The 24,227-nt window shown below is 45.3% G+C and overlaps 1 protein-coding gene across 3 annotated transcripts in view; it reads right to left on the bottom strand.

Moving 5' to 3' along the window:
• Positions 1-3,697: 3,697 nt before the first annotated feature.
• LOC147121590 (solute carrier family 22 member 3-like) overlaps positions 3,698-24,227 on the bottom strand; it is a 52,813-nt gene continuing 32,283 nt past the window's right edge. The window contains exons 7-11 of one of the 3 annotated variants that reach the window (XM_085981951.1): positions 20,622-20,836; positions 15,539-15,647; positions 14,155-14,267; positions 4,669-4,768; positions 3,698-4,575 (exon numbers count right to left, since the gene is read on the bottom strand). In XM_085981951.1, coding sequence (XP_085838077.1) covers positions 4,515-4,575; positions 4,669-4,768; positions 14,155-14,267; positions 15,539-15,647; positions 20,622-20,836 — 598 coding nt within the window. In that variant the 3' untranslated portion in view covers positions 3,698-4,514. The remainder of the gene's footprint in view (positions 4,576-4,668; positions 4,769-14,154; positions 14,268-15,538; positions 15,648-20,621; positions 20,837-24,227) is intronic. The other 2 variants (XR_015077577.1, XM_085981953.1) reach the window with 2 other exon arrangements.

Below are 24,227 nucleotides of genomic sequence, written 5' to 3'. Positions count from 1 at the left end.
AGAGAACGAAACCAGACACCCACACATACATAAAGATTGGATGCAGATCCAGTCAGATCGGCCTGTAGATAAAGGCCATCTAAATATTTACCCAGACAAAGGGGAACAGTTCCATATTCATAAATAACGCATCAAGGACCCGTTAAAGACATCAAGAAGACATTAAAAACAATGAAGGTCATTCCAGACCAGAGATGGCCTGTTACCGGCCATCCAAGAACAGTTTAAAATATAATATCTACCCCGTTGTGCAACCAGCCCGCCAAAATTAAAACAAAAGACTAACCTGATTTGGCGCGAGATAAGGGCTTCTGCTGAGAAGTATAATTGGGAGACACCGGGGGTAGCAAAAAAAAAAAAGAAAGCTTCATCTTAGATATTGGGAAGAGAGAGGTTCCTTTCTTCATCATCTTCGTGGGATCTTCGGTAATAGCCGTTACCTTCGATAGCAGCTGGAGTTCGGAGAAGAAGACGGTTCGAGCCGGCGTCCCGCCCCGGGGTAAAACATCGGGAGATCATCGACCAACCCCGGGCCATTGACGAGACGAAAAGGGCCGTAGCCATACCGAAGAGACAAATAAAACCTACAGAAGAAAGCTGCAGGAAAATGAGGGCCAGCTCGAGGCTCCTATGACCGGGGTCGAGCAGACGATCCCCGACCCCGCCGACATCCAGGCCAGCTGGTGTCCAGCCGTCCCCGACCCCCACCTCAGGAGAGAGGTGTGGCGCAGTTCGCTGGGGCTCCACGAACCACGTGGAGTCAGGATGCCTGAAAGGATCAAAACGCAGACCGGTTTCAAAACTCTATACTTTTCCAACTGGATTGGTGAGCATGTTTCTGGCCCTTCATAATCGGACCTAGATAGGTTTAAGGGGGTGGTCATTTTGGGTATAATTAACATGAGTTGTTGTCCCTCGATGTTCCGTGTGTTTCCCCATTTTATGATGATCTTTGTAAGGTATAATATGCCTGTATCCATTTTAGTTATGATTTGTTTTTCCCTCCCATGTACCCTCTTATTTGCTTGCATTTGATTTGTTTTTCCTTATGCAATAAAATATCCTTTCGTTTCATTAAACCTGGTCTGTAAGAGTATTCTCTACATTGTAGTTCCTGCACCTAACTCCAGTGTCTAGAATCTAAGGGGTGAGTGGGTCGAACCACTCAAGGTTTATCTGTGCAAAAGAGAGAGAGAGAGAGAGAGAGGCCTCTGAGAGAGAGTAACCTCTGCGAACCTCTAGAGAGAGAAAACCCCTTACAAGCGTGCTTTTCCTCGCTCTTGTCTTGATAATCTTTGATGTTTTAAGCCTCTTCTGAGACTGTAGGTTTACATTTTTATTTTTGGAATCTCTTCAATGGCTTCTAAGGCCTACTTGGAAGAGAGAGTGGGGGAAATTTCCTGTGTGTGTTAGTGTCTATGTGAATTTAGCGTGTCTGTTATGGATAGAAATTGGACCGCGTTGCACCTGTTTTACAGGAGTTTTTTTTTATTCGTTCCTGGGATGTGGGCGTCGCTGGCAAGCCCAGCATTTATTGCCCTGGAGAAGGTGGTGGTGAGCCGCTTTCTTAAACCGCTGCAGTCCATGTGGTGATGGTACTCCCACAGTGCTGTTAGGCGGGGGGGAGTACCAGGATTTTGACCCAGCGACGATGAAGGATCGCCAATATACTTCTAAGTCAGGATGGTGTGTGACTTGGAGGGAAACTGGAGGTGGTGGTGTTCCCATGCGCCTGAAGCCCTTGTCCTTCTGGGTAGAAGAGGTCACAGGTTTGGGAGGTGCTGCCGAAGAGGTCTTGGCGAGTTGCTGCAGATGGTACACACTGCAGCCACGGTACGCCGGTGGTGGAGGGAGTGAATGTTTAAGGTGATGGATAGGGTGCCAATCAAGCAGGCTGCTTTGTTCTGGATGGTGTCGAGCTTCTTGAGTGTTGTTGGAGCTGCACTCATCCAGGCGAGTGGGGAGTATTCCATCACACTCCTTACTTGTGCCTTGTAGATGGTGGAAAGGCTTTGGGGAGTCAGGAGGTGAGACACTCGCCGCAGAATACCCAGCCTCTGACCTGCTCTTGTTGCCACAGTATTTATGTGGCTAGTCCAGTTAAGTTTCTGGTCAATGGTGATCCCCAGGATGTTGATGGTGGGGGATTTGGCGATGGTAATGCCGTTGAATGTTAAGGGGCGGTGGTTAGACGCTCACTTGTCAGAGATAGTCATTGCCTGGCACTTGTGTGGTGCTGTGTAAAACGGACACAACAAGGCCCAATTTCAGAGACCTACTTCCTGTGCCCCAAAGACGCCGGAGAAGTGTCCAACCCGAAATTGGGTTGGACCATTTTCCAGGTGTCTGGAAAGGCCACCTAAAACAGTTGTTAGGCCTCTTCCATGTGCCAATGAGGGCCGTAACACCTGTTTTAAGGCCCCTCAGGGCAATTGAGCTGCCCTGTGTGTAGCAGGCGTCAGGTTTTCAAGACGTGGATGCACCCTACCTAACGGTCACCACCCAAATGTATGTAAAATTATTATTCTTTTAGATTCACAGAGCCAGAAGGAGCAGAAGCGCTCCTCCTGGGTCTCCACAGCACTCCTGACAATCCCTGGCAGCCGTAATCAGTCCCCCTTCCACTGTCCTCCCCCACCCCGGCACTTACCCGAGGGCTGCTGGGGAGACAAGCAGCCCGAAATTCTCTCTCTGAGATGGGGGAGCTGCCTGTGGAGGCACCTCAGGCTCCGGCACCTTGCCCAGATGATTGAAATGAGGGCCGAGGCCCAAGTTCAGGCTGTCTATCGCGCTTTCACCAAAGCCCAATTTCGCCTCCAGTGGGTTGACATACCACCCTTAAATCTCTGGCACCAGGTTTTCAATCACACTCAGTGTGATGGAATGAATGGCACTAAATTGGCACAGGATTTTGTTTTCAAATTTTTGAATGAACTATTGTTTAACTTAAACGCTGTTGTAGTGCACCCTATTTAAATTTGGCAGTTTTCAATAACTCTAACTGGTGTTCCAAGTGACAGAACTTGACCCGTGTATAAATCTATGCAGAAACATTGCAATGGGGGTGGGGTAAGATCTATTGCTGTTACTTTTTGCAGTGCATTCTCATATGATAACATCAGTGGCATGGAGTTTCCGCTAGATGGCGCAATCTGCAAAATACACCCAGAATGCGCTGGACACTGCGTCGGTTTTGCTGAGGTGAAGTTAGGCTCAAATTTCTGCACAAACCCATTAGCATTAGCCCAAATGTAAAAATCTCCCCACAATCAGCGCAATCAAGCAACGTAATTGATCATATTCGATTTGTGACTTGAACAAGGCATTCTCCAGCACCACAAGGGAGTGGGATTGTCAAGAAATGAGCCATTCTTCAACTGACTGATTAATGCTCTTGGTCTTACTTTTTAATTGGCTTCATGCTGACCTGGGGGGGTGGGGGGGGCGGGGAGGAGACCAGTTTTGTGCACGGGGACTGCGTAAAAGATCGAGGATACTCGGGTGTAAAGTGTTTATGGGCACAGCTTACTCATGTTTAAAATTCTGCGCTTTTTGTGCTGTTTCATTTCATTCTGCCCAGATTCCACTGTTCCCTGGGCGGAAATAATGTGGAAACACAACCCTAGTGTGCCCTGATTTGTTTTGCTGTGTAAATGTCTACAGAATTCTGTGCCCAAATTAAAACAAGTAGAAAAACAATAGTGCAATATTTTGTTAGTAAAACAAATACATTTAATTTTAACATGTACAAAATGTTTACCTTAGTTTTGATAGGTTTCTCTATTTTGATGCCTTCAAATGTTTCATTCCTTTTATTTTTGATTTACGTGTCTTCTAATATTATTTGATTTTAGAACCATTTTCATTGTGTCTTTTTTGCCAGCTATTTTCCTTACCAAAACGTAAAGCACTGTCATTTTAAAATTTACTACTGTCATTTTTTCATTGGGTTCTCCTTATACTTGAGAAATTGTTCAACTTGACAATTAAACTTCATGTGCTCATTAGTGTGTTATAACTGTGAATTTACATATTTACTAACGTTTACCATATCAGTAATAGCGGCCGATCCACTACCGCCTGTTTTGCACCTCCGCCGATGTTGTATTTTACCCCACCCCCAGTGTATTTTATTGGAGAATGAACCACAAGATAAAACAGCACTGCAGGATGGATCATCTCTGCTGTCCAAATCACATGATAAAATTCCTGACGCTAAGACCACCATCCACTTCAAACATTATTATAATAAACATGGAAACATTGATTTCTTACTTTCATTAGAATAATACACAACAGGCGTCCAGTTGCTACATTAAAAAGTTGAAAATTATGCCTATTATTCCTTCAATTTTCTCTTCACACGAAACTCTACCACCTGAATGAAGATAATTGGTTGTAATATGATTAAGTATGTTTGTTTTTGGTTCAAGGCCCTGATTCAGAACTCAACAATATCAGAACCGGCATACCAAGGCCACTGCTTCTTTCTCCGATACGTTTCTTGCCATTCCCTAGGTCGAAGTGCGGAGGTTGATCATCTCTTTACATTCACCCCGGTCATGTTCATAAAGCCTGCAGATATAAAGTGGAACAGAGTGTGAAACTTTGTCACAGTTTGAAAGGAAGCACAGCTACCTGCTCAGTACAGGCTCTGCATTCAGTTACCTCATAATGTTTTCCACATCGTCCACCGTTTCCGGTAACCTCATGCCCCTTGTTTCAGGCAAAAGCAGCACCAAGCCACCAGCTATGAGAGCAAGTACACCTAGAGCAAAATAGAGAACAATTACAATGCACTTTATTTGCTACAGTATTCTCCATTGACCATAATTGGTCAGGCCTAGGTTAGGAAACTTCCATCATTTATTGACAAGTTGAATGTACAGAAGATGCAAACCTAACCTTGGCTGTCACAGGTTAAATAAAGTATACATTGCAGGTAACAACAGAAAATGATGGAAATGGGTCAACATGGCTGACTCTTAACTGTCCTCTGAAGTGGCCTAGCAAGCCAGACAGTTGTATCAAAACAATTGCAGAGGTTCAAGAAGAAGGTGGCTCACCACCACCTTCTCAGGGCAACTAGGGATGGGCAATAAATGCCAGGCTTGCCAGTGACACCCAGAGCCCAAGAATGAATAAAGAATAACATGCAGCCCCCAGTTTGTGCGGAACCCTTCTGTGTGTCCCACCTGAAACATTAGCCATCAGCCACAGTAGACAGCACCACTGTGGATTATCTCATGTGTTTCAGATGCTGTCTGACACGTTGGATGTTTCCACCAATTTCTGCTTTCATTTCAGATTTCTAAAATTAGTCTTTTTTTATTTTGATCTCAATACTTTGTAAATCTTTTATGGGCATTATGTGCCTTATTCTTATTGTTTGCATTTGTATAGAAGATGCTGTCGGGACTTTGTGGTGTACTGTGGGATGTGAGATGAAGCTTTCTCCTGGTATGCTCCAAGCAGTGTATTCAGGATGTGAACTGGGTCGAGAGGGAGAAGGAAGAGGTATGTCAGCCCACGCTGTTCTTTCCTGTATTGCAGCCAGTTATTAGTGGAGGGCTGGGACTTAGGAGCAGGAGGAGGCCATTCAGCCCCTTGAGCCTGTTCTGCCATTCAATGAGACCATGGCTGATCTGTATCTTAACTCCATCCACCCACCTTGGCTCCATATCTCTTAATACCCTTGGCTAGCAAAAATCTATCCAATCTCAGATTTAAAATTATTAATTGAGTTAGCATCTACTGCTTTTTGAGAGAGAGTTCCACACTTCTACCACCCTGTGTGTGAAGACGTGTTTCCTAACTTCTCTCCTGAATGGCCTGGTTCTGATTTTAAGGTTATGTCCCCTTGTCCTAGACTCCTCCACCAGCGGAAAGAGATTCTCTCTACCTACCCTATCAATTCCTTTCAAAATCCTAAAAAACTCAATCAAATCACCCTTTAACCTTATATACTCCAGGGAATATAATCCCAGTTTATGTAATCTTTCCTCATAATTTAATCCTTGGAGCCCTGGTAACATTCTGGTGAATCTACACTGCACTCCTTCCAAGGCCAGTATGTCCTTTCTCGGGTACAGTGCCCAGAAATGAACACAGTACTCCAGATGTTGTCTAACCAGTATATCTGTAGGAAAACCTCCTCCCCTTTATATTCTAGCCATCTAGATATAAAGGCCAACATTCCATTAGCCTTTCCGATTAATTTTTGTACCTGACCACGACATTTTAAATCTCTTTAGACCTCCACTGTTGCTAGCTTTTCATCATTTAAAAAATACTCGAATCTATCCTTTATTAGCCCAAAATGAAATCCATCTGCCACAGATTTGCCCACTCACTAAGGGCTGGATTTTACCTTTCGGTGCGGCCTAGGGGCGGGACAGCTTCCTCCCGGGTTCCGATCCCGCCCCCAACGACGTCCAGACGCTATTTTGCGTCAATTGGCCTTGTTAAGCCTACCCTGCGGGCTTGCCGGCCAATTAGTAGAAAGCCGGTGTCAGATGACGTCAGTTGATGACGCGTCATCTGCCGGTTTTCTTAAAGGGGCCATGATCAATTTTTTTTTTACAGGTGATTTTTCAGTGTTTGACAGCATTGAGGTGCTGCAAACACTGACAATCACTATACAAAGGGGAGTCCTTGCACCCAGGCTCTCCAGTGACTCCCTCCTTAGACTAGAACAAATGGCAGCTGCAGGTGAGATTACAGAAGCGATCTGTCACTGGTGAGAGAGGTTCTCCCAAACATTTCAAAACTTGTTACCTACATAAAAGTCTAAATGCATTAAAAATGATTTTCCCAACATTTTCTTACCTCTGAAACTCACCAGTGTACAATTGGATCCTTCACACCACTTCTGTAGCTGTCATCAATGAAGAAACATTACAGTAGACCCACAGCATGCCACACTTACCCTGGCGTGGTGTCCAGACGTCGGGAAGCCGGCAGTAGATCTGTCAAAATTACAAAAAGCCTCTTAACTGCCTGTTAACAACCTGTTAACAAGCAGTTAAGTGCCTATAACCCTCTCCCTGTCGCTAGCTGTCGGGTCCATGTGCAAATCGGGGACCCGACACCCAGGAAGATTGATTGGAGGCGGGATGACAGCTGGTTTCTGACCCACTGTCAATCTTTGTGATTTTGCCAGATGTCCTGCCTCCAAACCCGCCCCCTGAGCACCGGCAAAATTCCGGCCTTAATCTATCAATGTCTCTTTGTAATTTTATGCTCCTGTCTACACTACTTACCATGCCACCAATCTTCGTGTCATCAGCAAACATGGTATATGGCTCTCTATTGTGGTATCCAAGTCAAAAATAGTTGAGGCCCCAGCATAAATCCTTGTGAGACATCACTAGTCACTTCCTTCCAATTCGAGTACATACCCATTATCCCTACTCTCTGATTTCTACTGTTTAACCAATCTCCTAGCCAGGTCAATAATTTGCCTTCAATTCCATGAGCTTTAATTTTAGCTACAGTCTCTTATATGGAACCTTATCGAATGCCCTCTGGAAGTCCAGATAAACTACATCCATAGACAGCCCCCTGTCCACTACTTAAGTTACTTCCTCAAAAACTTGATTAGGTTCATTAGACATGACCTACCCTTTACAAATCTATGCTATCTCTCTCAAATTTCTCTAAGTGCACAGTCCCTCTGTCCTAATTATAGATTATAATAACTTCCGCACACCAGATGTTAGACTAGCAGGTCTATAATTTCCTGGTTTCTCACTCTCACCCTTCTTCAATATTGGATTTGCAATTTACCAATCTAATGGGGCAATTCCTGAAGCGAGAGCGCTTTGGAAAATTATGGCTGAAGCATCTGCAATTTCCTCACCTATTTCCTTTAAAACCCTGGGGTGGAAACCATCAGGTCTGGGGATTTGTCAGTCTTTAGTGCCATTACTTTTTCTAATGCTGTTTTCCTGCTTATATTAATTTTAGTGAGTTGGGTCCTTGATTCATTATTAATTTCCCTGGAATGTCAGGTATATTATCCTCTTCCTATACTGTGAAGGCTGACACAAAGTAATTAATCAACAAGTCTGCCATTTCCTATTTTCATTTGCAATATTACCCCCATTTGTTTTTAAAGGGCCCACATTACCCTTGACTACCCTTTTTCTTCTAACATAATTGTAAAAATGTTGTGTTAATCTTGATATCCCTCGCAAGTTTCTTTTCGTATTCCTTTTTGCAGCTCTTACTATCTTTTTTGTCTTCTTTTGCTGTTCTTTATACCTCTCCCAGTTCTCTGGATCTACACCATTCTTTGCACTTTTAAATGCTCTTTCCTTTAGTTTTATGTTCTCTCTCACCTCTTTTGTCGACCAATGCTGTTTTATTTGGTATAAGTAGAGCTCTTGCCCCTTAGGGGTATACACTGGTCCTGTATTAAGCAAAATTCTTTTTTGAACACCTCCCACTGTTCATCTGTAGTTTTACCCAATAATCAAAAAGTTTCGAACAGTTTGCTGTCATCAGTCTCTGTCTCATCCTGTTAAAGTTAACCTCACCAAAATCTAGAATCTTAGTACCTGTGATACATTTCTCCTTTTCAAACCTAACATTGAATTCGATCATATTATGATCACTGTTATATAAATATTGCTTCACTGTTAGATTATTAACTAAGACTGGTTAATTACTCATTACTAAATCTAGGGCGACACCTCTTACAGACTCTCATTTGGGGAACTGTGCGTGATGCAGTGAAAGTAAAAAAAAAAGGAGAAAATGAAGGGAATTAATTCTTTTAAATCAACCAAACAGGCCCCACAGACAGTATTCAAAGAGGAGGTTGGTGATCAGCTGGTTGGTAGGTTTTCTTCCTTCTCTTTTATACCTTTAAGTTGGTAAGTCCTATTGAATAGTGGTGTGATATTATCATCGCTATCCGGGCAGGGTCTTCATAACTAATAATAAGAAATTTAATTAATTATATAGAATGGAGCAGGTGATGTGTTACTGTTGCGAGATGTGGGAGCCGGTGGACCCTATTGAGGCTCACGGTGATTACGTCTGCGACAAGTGTTTGCTGCTAGAGGAACTCCGGCTCCATATTGAGGTGCTTGAGACTGAGCTTCAGACACTGCGACACACCAGGGAGGGGGAGAAGTTCCTGGACTCTATGTTTCAGGAGGTAGTCACACCTATGAAATTAATTAATTCAGATGTAGTCCGTGGTCAGGGACAGGACGGTGTGACTATGAGTGAGGCAGGTACGGGGAACCAGGAGGTAGTGTTGGAGGAGCCGCAGCCCTTGCTCTTGTCAAACAGTTTTGAGATTCTTTCTCCCTGTGAGGGCGGGAGCGGGGACTGCAGGGAGGATGAGCAACCTGGCCACAGCACCATGGAACAGGGGGCCATTCAAGTGGGGGGATTAAAAAGAAATGTTGTAGTGGTAGGGGATAGTATCATTAGGGGGATAGATAGGGTTCTCCGCAGTCGAGAGCGGGAGTCCCGAAGGCTGTGTTATCTGCCCGGTGCCAGGGTTAAGGACATCTCTTCTGGGCCAGAAAGAAACTTGGAGCGGGAGGGGGAGGATCCAGTTGTCGTGGTCCATGTTGGTACAAACGACGTAGATAGGACAAGGAAGAAGGTTCTGTTAAAGGAGTATGAACAGCTAGGGGTCAAATTAAAAAACAGAACCTCAAGGGTAATAATCTCTGAGCCACGAGCGAATTTGGCTCGGATAAATAAAATTAGAGAGTTAAATGCGTGGCTCCAAGACTGGTGTGGGAAAAATGGGTTTTCCTTCTTGGGACACAGGCACCAGTACTGGGACAAGAGGGAGCTGTTCCGTTGGGACGGACTTCACTTGGCCAGTGCTGGGACTAGAATCCTGGCGAATCATATAACTAGGGCTGTAGAGAGGGCTTTAAACTAATTAGTGGGGGGGAGGTTTCTAGAGAACAAATAATAAAAATGACTACGGAGAAGGTCATAGACTTAGGTAGCAGTGGGGGAATTAAAAAACAGAGCGTGTCAGGAAGGGACAGAAGGTATGGAGTAAAAGGTAAAGTAGTAAAAGGGGAAAAAGCAGGAACTAAGTGTCACAAAACATATTTGAAAGTTCTTTATCTGAATGCACGTAGCATTCGTAACAAAATGGACGAGTTAACAGCACAAATAACTACATATGGGTATGGTCTTGTGGCCATTACAGAAACATGGCTGCAGGGTGACCATGACTGGGAATTAAATATACCAGGTTATTTAACAATCAGGAAGGACAGGCAGGAAGGAAGGGGAGGTGGGGTGGCTATGTTAATAAAGGAAGGAATCACTGTAATACAGAGAAATGATATTGGGTCAAAGGATCAGGATAGTGAAACAGTTTGGGTGGAGATACAGAATAATAAGGGGAAAAAAACACTAGTGGGAGTAGTCTATAGGCCTCCAAACAGTTGCAACTCTGTTGGGCAGAGTATTAATCAGGAAATAGTTGAGGCTTGTAATAAGGGAACAGCTATAATTATGGGGGATTTTAACTATCATATTAACTGGACAAATCAAATTGGGCAGGGCAGCCTTGAGGATGAGTTCATTGAGTGTATTAGGGATGGGTTTCTTGAGCAGTATGTAACTGAACCGACCAGGGGGCAAACAACATTAGATTTGGTCCTGTGTAATGAGACAGGGTTAATTAAAAATGTCCTCATAAAGGATCCCCTTGGAATGAGTGACCATAACATGGTTGAATTCCATATTCAATTAGAGGGTGAGAAGGTTGGACCTCAAACAAGCGTGCTGAGCTTGAATAAAGGAGACCATGAAGGTATGAGAGCGGAATTGATGAGAGTGGACTGGGAAAATAGATTAAAGGGTAAGACGGTACATGATCAGTGGTGTACATTTAAGGAGTTATTTTACAACTTCCAAAAAATATATATTCCACTGAGGAAAAAAGGGTGTAAAAGAAAAGACAGCCATCCGTGGCTAAGTAAAGTAATTAAGGATAGTATCCGACTAAAAACAAGGGCATATAAGGTAGCCAAATCTAGTGGGAGGATAGAAGATTGGGAAGTCTTTAAAAGACAGCAAAAAATAACTAAAAGATTGATTAAGAAAGGGAAGATAGATTATGAAAGTAAATTCGCAAAAAATATAAAAACAGATAGCAAAAGTTTCTGTGTTATATAAAAAGAAAAAGGGTGGCTAAAGTAAATGTTGGTCCCTTAGAGGATGAGACCGGGAAATTAATGGTGGGAAACATGGAGATGGCAAAAACGCTGAACAATTATTTTGTGTCAGTCTTTACGGTAGAGGACACTAAGAATATTCCAACACTGGACAAACAGGGTGCTCTAGGGGGGGAGGAGCTAAATACGATTAAAATCACTAAGGAAGTGGCACTTGGTAAAATAATGGGACTCAAGGCGGATAAATCCCCTGGACCTGATGGCTTACATCCTAGGGTCTTGAGGGAAGTGGCGGTAGGGATTGTGGATGCATTGGTAATAATTTTCCAAAACTCCCTGGACTCAGCAAAGGTCCCGGCAGATTGGAAAACTGCTAATGTAACACCCTTATTTAAAAAGGGTAGTAGGCAGAAGGCTGGAAACTATAGACCTGTTAGCCTAACATCTGTGGTTGGTAAAATTTTAGAGTCCATTATTAAGGAGACAGTAACGGGACATTTGGATAAACATAATTTAATAGGACAAAGTCAGCATGGTTTTATGAAGGGGAAGTCATGTTTGACAAATTTGCTTGAGTTCTTTGAGGAAGTAACATACAGGGTGGATAAAGGGGAACCAGTGGACGTAGTGTATTTAGACTTCCAAAAGGCATTTGACAAGGTGCCACACAAAAGATTATTGCTCAAGATAAAAAATCATGGGATTGGGGGTAATATTCTGGCATGGGTGGAGGATTGGCTATCTAACAGAAAGCAGAGCATTGGGATAAATGGTTCGTTCTCAGACTGGCAATCAGTAACTAGTGGTGTTCTGCAGGGGTCAGTGCTGGGTCCCCAACTCTTTACAATCTATATTAATGATTTGGAGGAGGGGACCGAGTGTAACATATCAAAGTTTGCAGATGATACAAAGATGGGAAGGAAAGTAGTGAGTAAGGAGGACATAAAAATCCTGCAAAGGGACATAGACAGGCTAAGTAAGTGGGCAGAGATTTGGCAGATGGAATACAATACTGGAAAGTGTGAGGTTATGCACTTTGGCAGGAAAAATCATAGAGCAAGTTATTATCTTAATGGCAAGAAACTGGAAAGTACTGTAGTACAAAGGGATCTGGGGGTCCTGGTGCACGAAACTCAAAAAGTTAGTATGCAGGTGCAGCAAGTGATCAAGAAGGCCAATGGAATGTTGGCTTTTATTGCTAGGGGGATAGAATATAAAAACAGGGAGGTATTGTTGCAGTTGTACAAGGTATTGGTGAGACCGCACCTGGAATACTGCATACAGTTTTGGTGTCCATACTTAAGAAAAGACATACTTGCTCTCGAGTCAGTACAAAGAAGGTTCACTCGGTTAATCCTGGAAATGAGGGGGTGGACATATGAGGAGAGGTTGAGTAGATTGGGACTCTACTCATTGGAGTTCAGAAGAATGAGAGGCGATCTTATTGAAACATATAAGATTGTGAAGGGGCTTGATCGAGTGGATGCGGTAAGGATGTTCCCAATGATGGGTGAAACTAGAACTTGGGGGCATAATCTTAGAATAAGGGGCTGCTCTTTCAAAACTGAGATGAGGAGAAACTTCTTCACTCAGAGGGTAGTAGGTCTGTGGAATTTGCTGCCCCAGAAAGCTGTGGAAGCTACATCATTAAATAAATTTAAAACAGAAATAGACAGTTTCTTAGAAGTAAAGGGAATTAGGGGTTACGGGGAGTGGGCAGGAAATTGGACATGAGTCTATGTTCGGAACGGTCATGGCCCTGTGGGTAACGGAGCGGGCCCAGGGGCCGTGTAGCCTGGTTCTGCTCCTACTTCTTGTGTTCTAATTATGTGTTAGATTTCAGGAGATGGTTCTATTCCTGTTCCTGGCTAGGGCAGAGATCACCTTTTACAGAAGGTAAGTACTGTAGAAAATATAGGAGCAGTGATCTCCTGGACGAGTTTCGATCGCCTAGATGGGTCGGAGAGGAATTTCCCAGATTTTTTTCTCCCAAATTGGCCATTGGGTTTTTTATCTGGTTTTTCGCCTCTCCCAGGAGATCACATGGGTTCAGGAGGGATGTAGAGTGATAGTAGATTTGAGGTTAGGATCAGATCAGCCATGATCTTATTGAATGGTGGAGCAGGCTCGAGGGGCCGATTGACCTACTCCTGCTCCTATTTCTTATGTTCTTATGTTCTTATTGTACCCCATGTGTTCAAATATAGTATGCTCGTGTGGTGTTAAAATTGTGACGTCAGAATGACAGAAACTATAGAAGTTCGATGGGAATTGAAGTGAATGGACACTTTAACGAGGGGTCATTTTCACCTTCGCCAGCCCTTTACAGAACCTGCCGATGTTGTTACGTTGAGGTCAATCAAGCAGGTTCTACAATGTGTGGGTGATCCATTCCACTAGGGTACTGCCCAACTGGTGATGTTGAAAATTGCCACTGGGAGATTTGAACTAACGATACTGCCTGGTTACGACACATCCATTATGTTTACATCCATTAAGCTTACAAAATCTGAACAAAATCACCAACACAACCGGGATTTAATCTGTCTAAATATTGTGCCCTTGGTATTGGGCTAGTGCTGTGTGCTGGGACAAAGGGCACTCCTGCAGCTGCACAGCCACCCACTGCAAGTGGAAAATGTGCCCAGACTGGAATTTCAGCCCCCAAGTACATAGGAACAGCAGCAGGCCATTCAGCCCCTGGATCCTGTTCCGCTATTCAATTACATCATGGCTGATCTGTATTTTAACTCCATCTACCCACCCCGGTTCCGTAACCCTTAATACCCTTGCTTAACAAAAATCTATCAATCTCAGTTTTGAAATTTTCAATTGACCGAGCCTCAGCAGCTTTTTGGGGGCACCTCAGTGCTGTTTCTTTAAATATAACTTGTCAGGAAAAAAATAATTCAATAGTACTATTCTCCAAGGGGTGGATAAAATATATATTTTTCACGTATTCATTTAAGTGCTTTTAAAAACTCACCAAAAATTACCAGAGGAAGTTCAGTCCAAATGGTTGTTAACCTGAAGAGCACAAATGGTGCTGCAATCCCACCAATGTCACTCAAGGATGAACATACCGAGACGCCAAAAGTCCTGTTAAAAAAAAGATTAATTCACTAACTGGCACTTACGCCATCCACTGAGAAAAGAAGATAGAGCAGACAAAAGAACAAGGCAGTGCATTACAGATCGTAACTCTCCTCATCTTCCCCTGGTTCTTTTGCCAATTAATTTACATCCGTGTCCTTTAGTTACTGCCCCTCCTGCCAGTGGAAACAGTGTCTCCCTATCTACTCTATCAAAACCCCTCATGATTTTGAACACCTTTTTAAATCTCCCCTTAACCTTCTCTGCTCTATGGAGAACAATCCCAGCTTCTCTGGTCTCTCCACATAACTGAAGTGAATCAACAGAATGTAGCATCGGAGATAAAAAAGAACAGTAAATACAACATAATGGATGTGTTCAGAGCATATTTGTGGTGGGGGCAGAACCACATATAATATCATTTGTAACTAACGGATCTCCTAGGGTAAATCTGAGGGTCGAGGGGGGGTGGGGGGTGGCGGGGGCACAGTGGAGTGTGGTGGGGGAGAGGCAAGGGACGAGTTTGAGATTTTGCTGGGGAAAAAAGGAAATAAGGTAGGAGTACAGTTTAGAATATTAATAGATGGGTACAATAGATTAACTTTATTTTTAAATAAGAGGACCTGTTTTGATCATGGTAAGTCAGAGTTGTATACTCTCTGCCTTCACCTGTCTCTGCCATCTTTATGTTGCTGGTTCTCTTACTCTCCTTCCTCCTCTTGTTCTTTCTGTCTCTGTTCTCTTCTGCTTGTCTCACAGACACCTTCTGTTTCCCTCTCTGTCCAGCTTTTGCTCTCTCTCTACTTGATAGAGTAGATAGGAAGAAAATGTTTCCACTGGCAGGAGAGGCAGTAACAGGAGGACACAGATGGAAATTAATTGGCAAAAGAATCAGGGGGCTGTTATGATCTGGAATGCACTGCCTGAAAGGGTGGTACAAGCAGATTCAATGGCAACTTTCATAAGGGAATTGGATAAATTCTTGAAAAGTAAAAATTTGCAGGGCTATGGAGAAAGAGCAGGGGAGTGGGACTAATTGGATAGCTCTTTCAAAAGAACCAGCACAGACACGATGGGCTGAGTGGCCTCCTTCTGTGCCATAAGATATTACGATTCATGCCAATAAACTACCATCAATCTGATAATCTTCAATTGTTTCCATGGTAATGTCAGTGATGGGTTCTTCAGAGTAATTACCAGCCATCATTGGTACTGGGATGGTAGATCCACCCTCTCTTCATATGATTTAAGATCATTGAAAATGTTTTATTAGTTACCTTATTGATGTGGGATGCAGCTCATTGGTCACAAGAAAAAGTATACTGAGTGACATAGTTATTCCAAATCTGCCCAATGTGGCGACAGCAGTTTTGAGCCAGTGCATATCTTTGAGAGGAGAAAACAAAGCTAATGTAAGGTGCAGACATACAGAATACTAACATAGGAGAGCAATCACTTGCATCTGGTACAAGACTTCCACCAAATACTAAACCCACGCTTTAAATCAGGTCATGCCTTTAAAGGGATACCCCTAGACTGGACAGTCAATAAATTTCAAAAAGGTAAACCAACCACCAAAATGTCTGATTTTTAAAAAGTAGTCAGTTTTCTTCCCACTTAGTTTTTTGTTGCATGCGGTGGAGACATTAATCACTAGGTTTTTGATTAATTTTCATCAGCAGCAAAGATGACAGGAAGTCAAGTGGCCCAACCCTAACCTGCCTTCTGCCTGGTTTTGGACTCAGCAAAATATAGCAACTCTAGGCCCTACAATGAACAAACCTGGAAGTTTTCCTACAGGAAATATATCCACTATTTTCATCTAATTATTTATTGTACTTAAACAGTTACAAGAGACTGAAGTAGCAGGTCCTGAGAAAAGTGAGGCTTGTACTCAGCAACATGGCACTGGGCTGGGAGTGTGCAGTTTGCCAATGTGCACTCCCAGCATGTACCAGGAGCTGGCTTTACCCCTTAATAACCAGAATTCACTTTACCTCAGCATAAGAACATAAGATGTAGGAACAGGAGTAGGTCATTTGGCCCCTCGAGCCTGCTCCGCCATTCAATAAGACCATGGCTGATCTGATCTTTGCCTCAACTCCACTTCCCTGCCTGCTCCCCATAACCCTGGAGTCCCTTATCATTCAAAAATCTGTCTATCTCCACCTTAAATATATTCAATGACCCAACCTCCACAGCTCTCTGGGGAAGAGAATTCCAAAGATTCACGACCCTCAGAGAAGAAATTCCTCCTCATTTCCATTTTAAATGGGTGCCCCCTTATTCTGAAATTATGCCCCCTAGTTCTAGATTCCCCCACGAGGGGAAACAGCCATATAATAGCAAAATACTGCAGATGCTGGAAATCTGAAATAACAACAGAAAATGCTGGAAATACTCAGCAGGCCAGGCAGCATCTGTGGAGAGAGAAACAGAGTTAACGTTTCAGGTCTGGGACCCTTCATCAGTTCAACATTTTCTGTTATTTTATATTATATTAGGGGAAACAGCCTCTCTGCATCTACTCTGTCAAGCTCCTTCAGAATCTTATATGTTTCAATAAGATCCCCTCTCATTCTTCTAAACTCCAATAAGTATAGGCCCAAACTGCTCAACCTTTCTTCATAAGACAGCCCCTTCATCTCCGGAATCAACCTCATGAACCTTCTCTGAACTGCCTCCAATGTAAGTATATCCTTCCTTAAATAAGGAGACCAAAACTGTACGCAGTACTCCAGGTGTGGTCTCACCAACGCCCTGTGCAGTTGTAACAGGACTTCCCTACTTTTATACTCCATTCTCATGTAGCAGCCACATTCTACATTGATACATTTTAGAGAATTTTGACCAAGAGATTTTCGAAAAGCTGATTTAGACTAAGAAGTCAAAATTTTCCATTCAGACAAAAACATCAAACAGAAAAATAACAGAATGAGATTGGCATCTGCCCGTGAGAAGTAGGTTGATCCCACCAGAGATCCTGTTATCAAGCAAATTAACATAATGACAGCTAGCTCCTAGTATTAGGAACACCACTTATCAGGAACTCACTATTTAGGGGGGTCGGTGGGGTGGAAAGCTGCTAGCTGCTGCAAGATTTAAAGGCCTGCATGACAAAAATCTTGGATTTTAACAGGTACACCAGTGAGACTGTAGAAGTGCCTGTCAGTACAGTTAGGCAAAAGATGGAGGCATTGTTTGGAAACCTGCACCATTGTCCTGCAAGGAAAGCAGCAGGGTATCAGTGACAGGAAGGTGGCCAGGGCAGACAGAGCCAACTATACAACCCCATGCGCCAACAACTCAGTGCCCGAAAAAGTTTAATCACCTTACCAGATCTGGCACAGTAAGAGGAGTCAGCCATATTTTCCAAGAATGCATGGAACTAACCATGTCTGTCATTGTTAACGTGCTCGAGTAGTTTAACCATCAATGTCCATGAGGTAATGCAAGTCCTTTACAGATCAGCCTTCACCTGCAAGCATTCCCTTACTCACATCCTTGTATGTTTTGACTGCACTAAAAGCTTCACATGAAATGCCATTGATTGGTCCCTACAACTGTCATTATCCCCATTATACTTTACTTGTTGGCACCTGATTGGCAACCAGGGGTTCTTCTCACTTTTTGTGTTCTTTTTGAAGGAAAAGACAATCCATACCAGCAGAGAGAGATTGGCATCTGTTAGTGGGTCCCCAAACCCCTGCCTGGCTGCCACGTGATGCACCAGGTTGGCACCACCTCACACCAACACCATAAAGCATCCCTACAATGCCCAAGCCATTCCTTTCACACTCATCACCATTGCGGGGGGTACTGTTATGTGTCACCATTCACTGCAACTCACTAAGCCACTTCCAAAGGTGCGCAATCTGTCCAAGAACGCAAAGTGTTGAAAATAAAGATTTCAATGTTTGACAGCACATTAACAGAAACTTCACATGAACATTGGCTAAAACACCCAAATGCCTACCCTTGTGTCTTGTTACTTGGTATGATTGTACTTGTAGGGAAATGGTGTTAGGGAAATTGATGGGATTGAAGGCCGATAAATCCCCAGGGCCTGATGATCTACATCCTAGGGTACTTAAGGAAGTGGCCCTAGAAATAGTAGATGCATTGCTGGTCATCTTCCGAAATTCTATAGACTCTGGAACAGTGCCCCTAGATTGGAGGATAGCTAATGTAACCCCACTATTTAAAAAAGGTGGTAGAGAGAAAACGGGGAATTATAGACCGGTAAGCCTGACATCGGTAGTGGGGAAAATGCTAGAGTCCATTATGTAATAGCAGAGCACTTGGAAAACAGTGACAGGATTGGACGAAGTCAACATGGATTTACAAAAGGTAAATCATGCTTGACTAATCTACTGGAATTGATGTAACTGGTACAATAGATAAGGGAGAACCAGTGGATGTCGTGTATTTGGACTTTCAGAAGGCTTTCAATAAGGTCCCGCATAAGAGATTAGCTTGCAAAATTAAGGCACACGAGATTGGGGGTAAAGTACTGACTTGGATAGTGAACTGGTTGGCAGACAGGAAGCAAAGAGTTGGAATAAACGGGTCTTTTTATGAGTGGCAGGCAGTGACTAGCGGGGCACCACAGGGATCGGTGCTAGGATCCCAGCTATTCACAATATATGTTAATGATCTAGACGAGGGAACTAGATGTAATATCTCCAAGTTTGCAGATGACACAAAGCTGGGTGGGCGTGTGTGCTGTGAGGAGGATGCAGAGAAACTCCAGTATGATTTCGACAGGTTGGGTGATTGGGCAGATGCATGGCAGATGCAGCATAACGTGGATAAATGCGAGGTTATCCACTTTGGTGGCAAAAACAGGAAGACAGATTATTATCTGAACGGCAATAAATTGGGAAAAGGGGAAGTGCAATGAGACCTGGGTGTCCTTGTGCACCAGTCACTGAAGGTAAGCATGCAGGCGGTTAAGAAGGCAAATGGTATGTTGGTCTTCATAGCGAGAGGATTCGAGTACAGGAGCAAGGATGTCTTGCTGCAGTTGTACAGGGTCTTGGTGAGACCACACCTTGAGCTTTGGTCACCTTATCTGAGGAAGGATGTTCTTGCCATGGAGAGAGTGCAGCGAAGATTCACCAGACTGATACCTGGGATGGCAGGAATGATGTATGGGGAGAGATTGGGTCGATTAGGCTTATATTCGCTAGAGTTTAGAAGAGTGAGAGGGCATCTCATTGAAACTTATAAAATTCTAACAGGACTAGACAGACTAGTTGCAGGAAGGATGTTCCCGATGGCGGGGGAGTCCAGAACCAGGGGTCACAGTCTAAGGATAAGGGGTAAGCCATTTAGGACTGAGATGAGGAGGAATTTCTTCACCCAGAGAGTGGTGAACCTGTGGAATTCTCTACCACAGAAGGCAGTTGAGGCCAATTCATTAAATATATTCAAGAAGGAGTTGGATATATTTCTTAAGGCTAAAGGGATCAAGGGATATGGGGCGAAAGCAGGGACAGGGTACTGAATTTGAATGATCAGCCATGATCTCATTAAATGGCAGAACAGGCTCGAGGGGCCGAATGGCCTGCTCCTGCTCCAATCTTCTATGTTTCTATGATTGCACTAGGATGAGGGCGAGCGTGAGGGGTGCCTAGTGGGATGGGGAAGTGATAATGTAGAAAGAGAGGGATGGGTGGAGGTGCAAGGTAAGTTGGTGTACGGATGTGCAGGAGTAGGGTGGGGAAGGCAGAATGATGGGGATGTGATGAGAGGCACAGCAGGATGAGTGTGGCTTTGTAGTAATGTTTCGTGATCTACTGAGACCATTGAAAGGTTTGCGCCACTGCAGCCTGGTCTTCCTGACCACATCTCTGCTTGTGCCCTCCTGTGCAATGTGCAACCAGGCTGCTTTGGGCTCCTGGGGAGGTCTGTTCCGCCCATGGGAAGGGAAGAGAACCTCCCTGCGGGCTGTGACTCCTTCCATAAGCATATGGAGGGAGTCATGGGTGAGCCTGGGTGCAGCTGTGCACCTCTGGTCAGTGTTTGCAGCACCTGAATGCTGTAGAACACTGACAGCACAAATGTCAAAATCAATTTGCGCATGGTCCCTTGAAGGAAACCGGCTGATGACGCGTCAAATGACGTCACCAAGCCTGCTTCCTTTAATTGGCCGGGAAACGCGCTGGGCGGGGCTTAACAAGCCCAATCAACGTCAGATCAATTTGGACAGCGGGCTGGAGCTGGAGCCAGAGCCGGCAGCGGGGTTGGGACCCACCAGCGAGGGGAGCCAGATTTTGGCCAGAGTTCAGACTCAACCTTTCTCTCACCGGTTACCGGGCTGGGTTCTGCCCCCAGAGAGAACAGATCAGCACTTACCTTCTGGAATACAGGCGGCCAGGAGACAAAGCGCTCCCGCCAGGACGTTGGAGACCGCAAAGGGACTGCGCCGTCCCACACGGTCGACTAGCAGGATGCTGAGAATCGTTGCTGGCAGCTCCACCGCCCCAGCTACGAAAATATCAGTGTGACTGTCCCCGCCCTGGATTCCCAGACGCAAGATAAGCCCAAGGTACACCACACTGCTCGTCAACCTGAAAGAAAGGGAACACCATCAAAGAAACCGCGGTAGCCGCGTCTCTCCGTCCGCCCAGGCCCCACACACAACGGCTGGACCGGGGCAGGGCGGTGATTTTTCAGCTCTTTAAAGCCCCCATTTACACTCAATGATGGCGGAAAATAAAGCGGCTCTTTGTCCTGCCCATTTATCCCCTTATATTTAGAGGGTCATTAACGCTGGCCTCCAGAGCCTCTGTCTGAAACAGTGGGAACCCCAGGAATTAATGTAAATAAGGGGGTCAGTTAGACCCCTAGCGCCATTTCCGCCCCCCCCCACCCCCCCCTCAGCACCAACTCATCGACCGAGGGCGGAAGGCCACAGGCGGCCGGCCATTTTGAGCGATAGTTCATGGGCCCCTCGGCTGCTCTCAGGTAAAGTTGGATCGGGCTTTTTTTTTAGGTGGGAAATTCTCGACGTAGCTTGCATGTTGTTTTGACCTTAAAGGGTTTGAAAGTACTCGCAGTGGTTGCTACTGCTGGCTCTGAAGAACTTGCTGCAGCGTCTGACCCCCTGCCTTTGGTGAGCCGCTGATGGGGAGTTTGTTTGGCACTGGCCGCCTGCCCCAATCATCCGCATGTGTTGCGAGCCAGAAACTGGGACGGGTCTCTCGCCAAGTCCGCTGGGCGGTTGCCTCTCTCGTCCCGTTCAGCTCCTGCCCATTTACTGCTCGGAGACCAAAATCTTCCCCGGTGTTTCCTTCTCTAACTGGGAATTCTTTCCCGGGCCATGTACAGTGGTTGGTGCTGTTCCCTGCATTTCTCTTGTAATTGATGTGCAGTGAAGATCATGTCCATTGTGCCCCTTAGTGGGCGGAATCCACATTGCGACTCTGGGAGGAGCTCTTCGGCCACTGGGAGAAGGCGATTGAGGAGGATTCTTGCGATGACTTTCCCTGTGGCAGATAGCAGGGAAACTCCTCTGTAATTACCGCAATCGGACTTGTCACCTTTCTTGAAGATGGTCACAATTACGGCATCTCTGAGATCCCCTGGCATGCTCTCCACCTTCCAGATAAGAGAAATGAGTTAATGAATTCGCACCAGTAGTGCTTCTCTGCCATGCTTTAGTGCCTCGGCGGGGATTCCATCTGCTCCTGAGGCCTTGTTGTTCTTCAGTTGTCGGATGGCCTTTTCAACCTCATGTCGGGCTGGGGTAGTGCTGAGATGGTGGCGGGTAGCATGCTGTAGGATGGAGTTGAGGACACTCGTGTCGAAGACAGAGTCGTGGTTAAGGAGATCTTCGAAGTGCTCCTTCCAGTGGGCACTGACTGCTTCCCTGTCCTTAATGAGTACCTCTCTGTTCTTGGCCCGCAGTGGGGAAGGGCCTTGGGTGCTTGGGCCGTAGATGGTCTTGACTGCGCTAAAGAATCCACACACGTCGTGGTTGTCGGCTAGCTGCTGGATCTCCTGCGCTTTCTCCACCCACCATCTGTTCTTTAGGTCGCAATTTTTTTGTTGGACCTCGGCCTTCAGGCTTCTGTAGAGCTGCTTTCTTGCTCTCGAGTTCTGTTGCTGTTTCCAGATCAGAAATGCCTTGCGCTTGCGGCTTATTAGCTCCTGGATCTCCTGGTCATTCTCGTCGAACCTTCTTTGATCTCACAAAGGCCTTCAACACTGTCAACCGTGAGGGATTATGGAGTGTCCTCCTCAAATTCGGCTGCCCTCAAAAGTTTGTCACTATCCTCCGCCTGCTTCACGACGACATGCAAGCCGTGATCCTGACCAACGGTTCCACCACAGACCCAATTCACGTACGAACCGAGGTCAAGCAGGGCTGTGTCATCGCACCAACGCTCTTCTCAATCTTCCTTGCTGCAATGCTCCATCTCACCCTCAGTAAGCTCCCCACTGGAGTGGAGCTAATTTACAGAACAAACGGGAAACTGTTCAACCTCCGTCGCCTCCAGTCCCATCCCCTGTCGTCGAATTACAGTATGCAGACGATGCTTGCGTCTGCACTCACTCGGAGGTCGAACTCCAAATCATCGTAAACACCTTCACCGAAGCATACGAGAGCATGGGCCTTACACTAAACATCCGTAAGACAAAGGTCCTCTACCAACCTGCCCCCGCCACACAGTGCTGCCCCCCGATGATCAAAATCCATGACAAGGCCTTAGACAACGTGGATCACTTTCCATACCTTGGGAGCCTACTGTCAACAAGGGCAGACGTTGACGATGAAGTCCAACACCGCCTTCAGTGTGCCAGTGCAGCCTTCGGTCGCCTGAGGAAGAGAGTGTTTGAAGACCAGGACCTCAAACCCGGCACTAAGCTCATGGTCTACAGGGCAGCAGTGATACCTGCCCTGCTGTATGCCTCAGAGACATGGACCATGTACAGCAGGCACCTCAAAGCACTGGAGAGGTACCACCAACGCTGCCTCCACAAGATCCTGCAAATCCATTGGCAGGATAGGCGTACCAACATCAGTGCTCTTGCTCAGGCCAACATCCCCAGCATCAAAGCTCTGACCACGCTCAGTCAGCTCCGATGGATGGGTCACATGTCCGCATGCCCGATACGAGACTCCCAAAGCAAGCGCTTTACTCGGAGCTCCGGCACGACAAGAGAGCCCCAGGTGAGCAGAGGAAACGTTTCAAGGACACCCTCAAAGCCTCCTTGAAAAAGTGTAACATCCCCACCGACACCTGGGAATCCCTGGCCCAAGACCACACACAGTGGAGGAGAAGCCTCCGGGAAGGCGCCGAACACCTCGAGTCTCTTCGCCGGGAGCAAGCGGAAGCCAAGCGCAGGCAGCGCAAGGAGCGCACGTCAACCCAAGCACCCCACCCACCCGCTCCTTCAACCACCATCTGCCCCACCTGTGACAGAGACTGTAGGTCCTGCATTGGACTAATCAGTCACCTGCGAGCTCATTTTTAATGTAGAAGCAAGTCACCCTCGGTTCCGAGGGACTGCCTAAGAAGAAGAGAAGAAGAACATCATGGAACTCTTTACCTCCCAAAGTCTGCCCCATCCCCTACAGTCTGCGTGCGATTAAGACCCAATCTTGGCATCACCTAATTATTACTTCCCGATTAACCTCATCCTCTTTCCAACTTTGGGGCTGTCCTGTACTATAGAGACTGGCGCATCACCTTGGTTTCTGTATAAGAATAAAGAGAACCCATAATACAAGTTCTTTTTAATTGTTATTGTCACGTTAACACTGAATAGTTCAGGAGCATACATTCAAGTACCGCTCAGTCACATGGAGATAATTATGGACAAACGTAATCATTGATCCCATATAACATGACGATTTTGGTCACTGGCCAATGAATATCGTATATGGAAAGCAACCAGCTAGGATTAAATGGGGGGGGAGATATAGAGATGCATAGAAATTCTGAAGTTTTGTAA

Source organism: Somniosus microcephalus, chromosome 3 (genome assembly GCF_052327205.1).
Source record: "Somniosus microcephalus isolate GS21.2 chromosome 3, FLI_Smic_1.0, whole genome shotgun sequence".
Classification (NCBI taxonomy): domain Eukaryota; kingdom Metazoa; phylum Chordata; class Chondrichthyes; order Squaliformes; family Somniosidae; genus Somniosus; species Somniosus microcephalus.
Note: the sequence above shows the minus strand (reverse complement) of the source record. Positions and strands in the feature narration are given on the sequence as shown.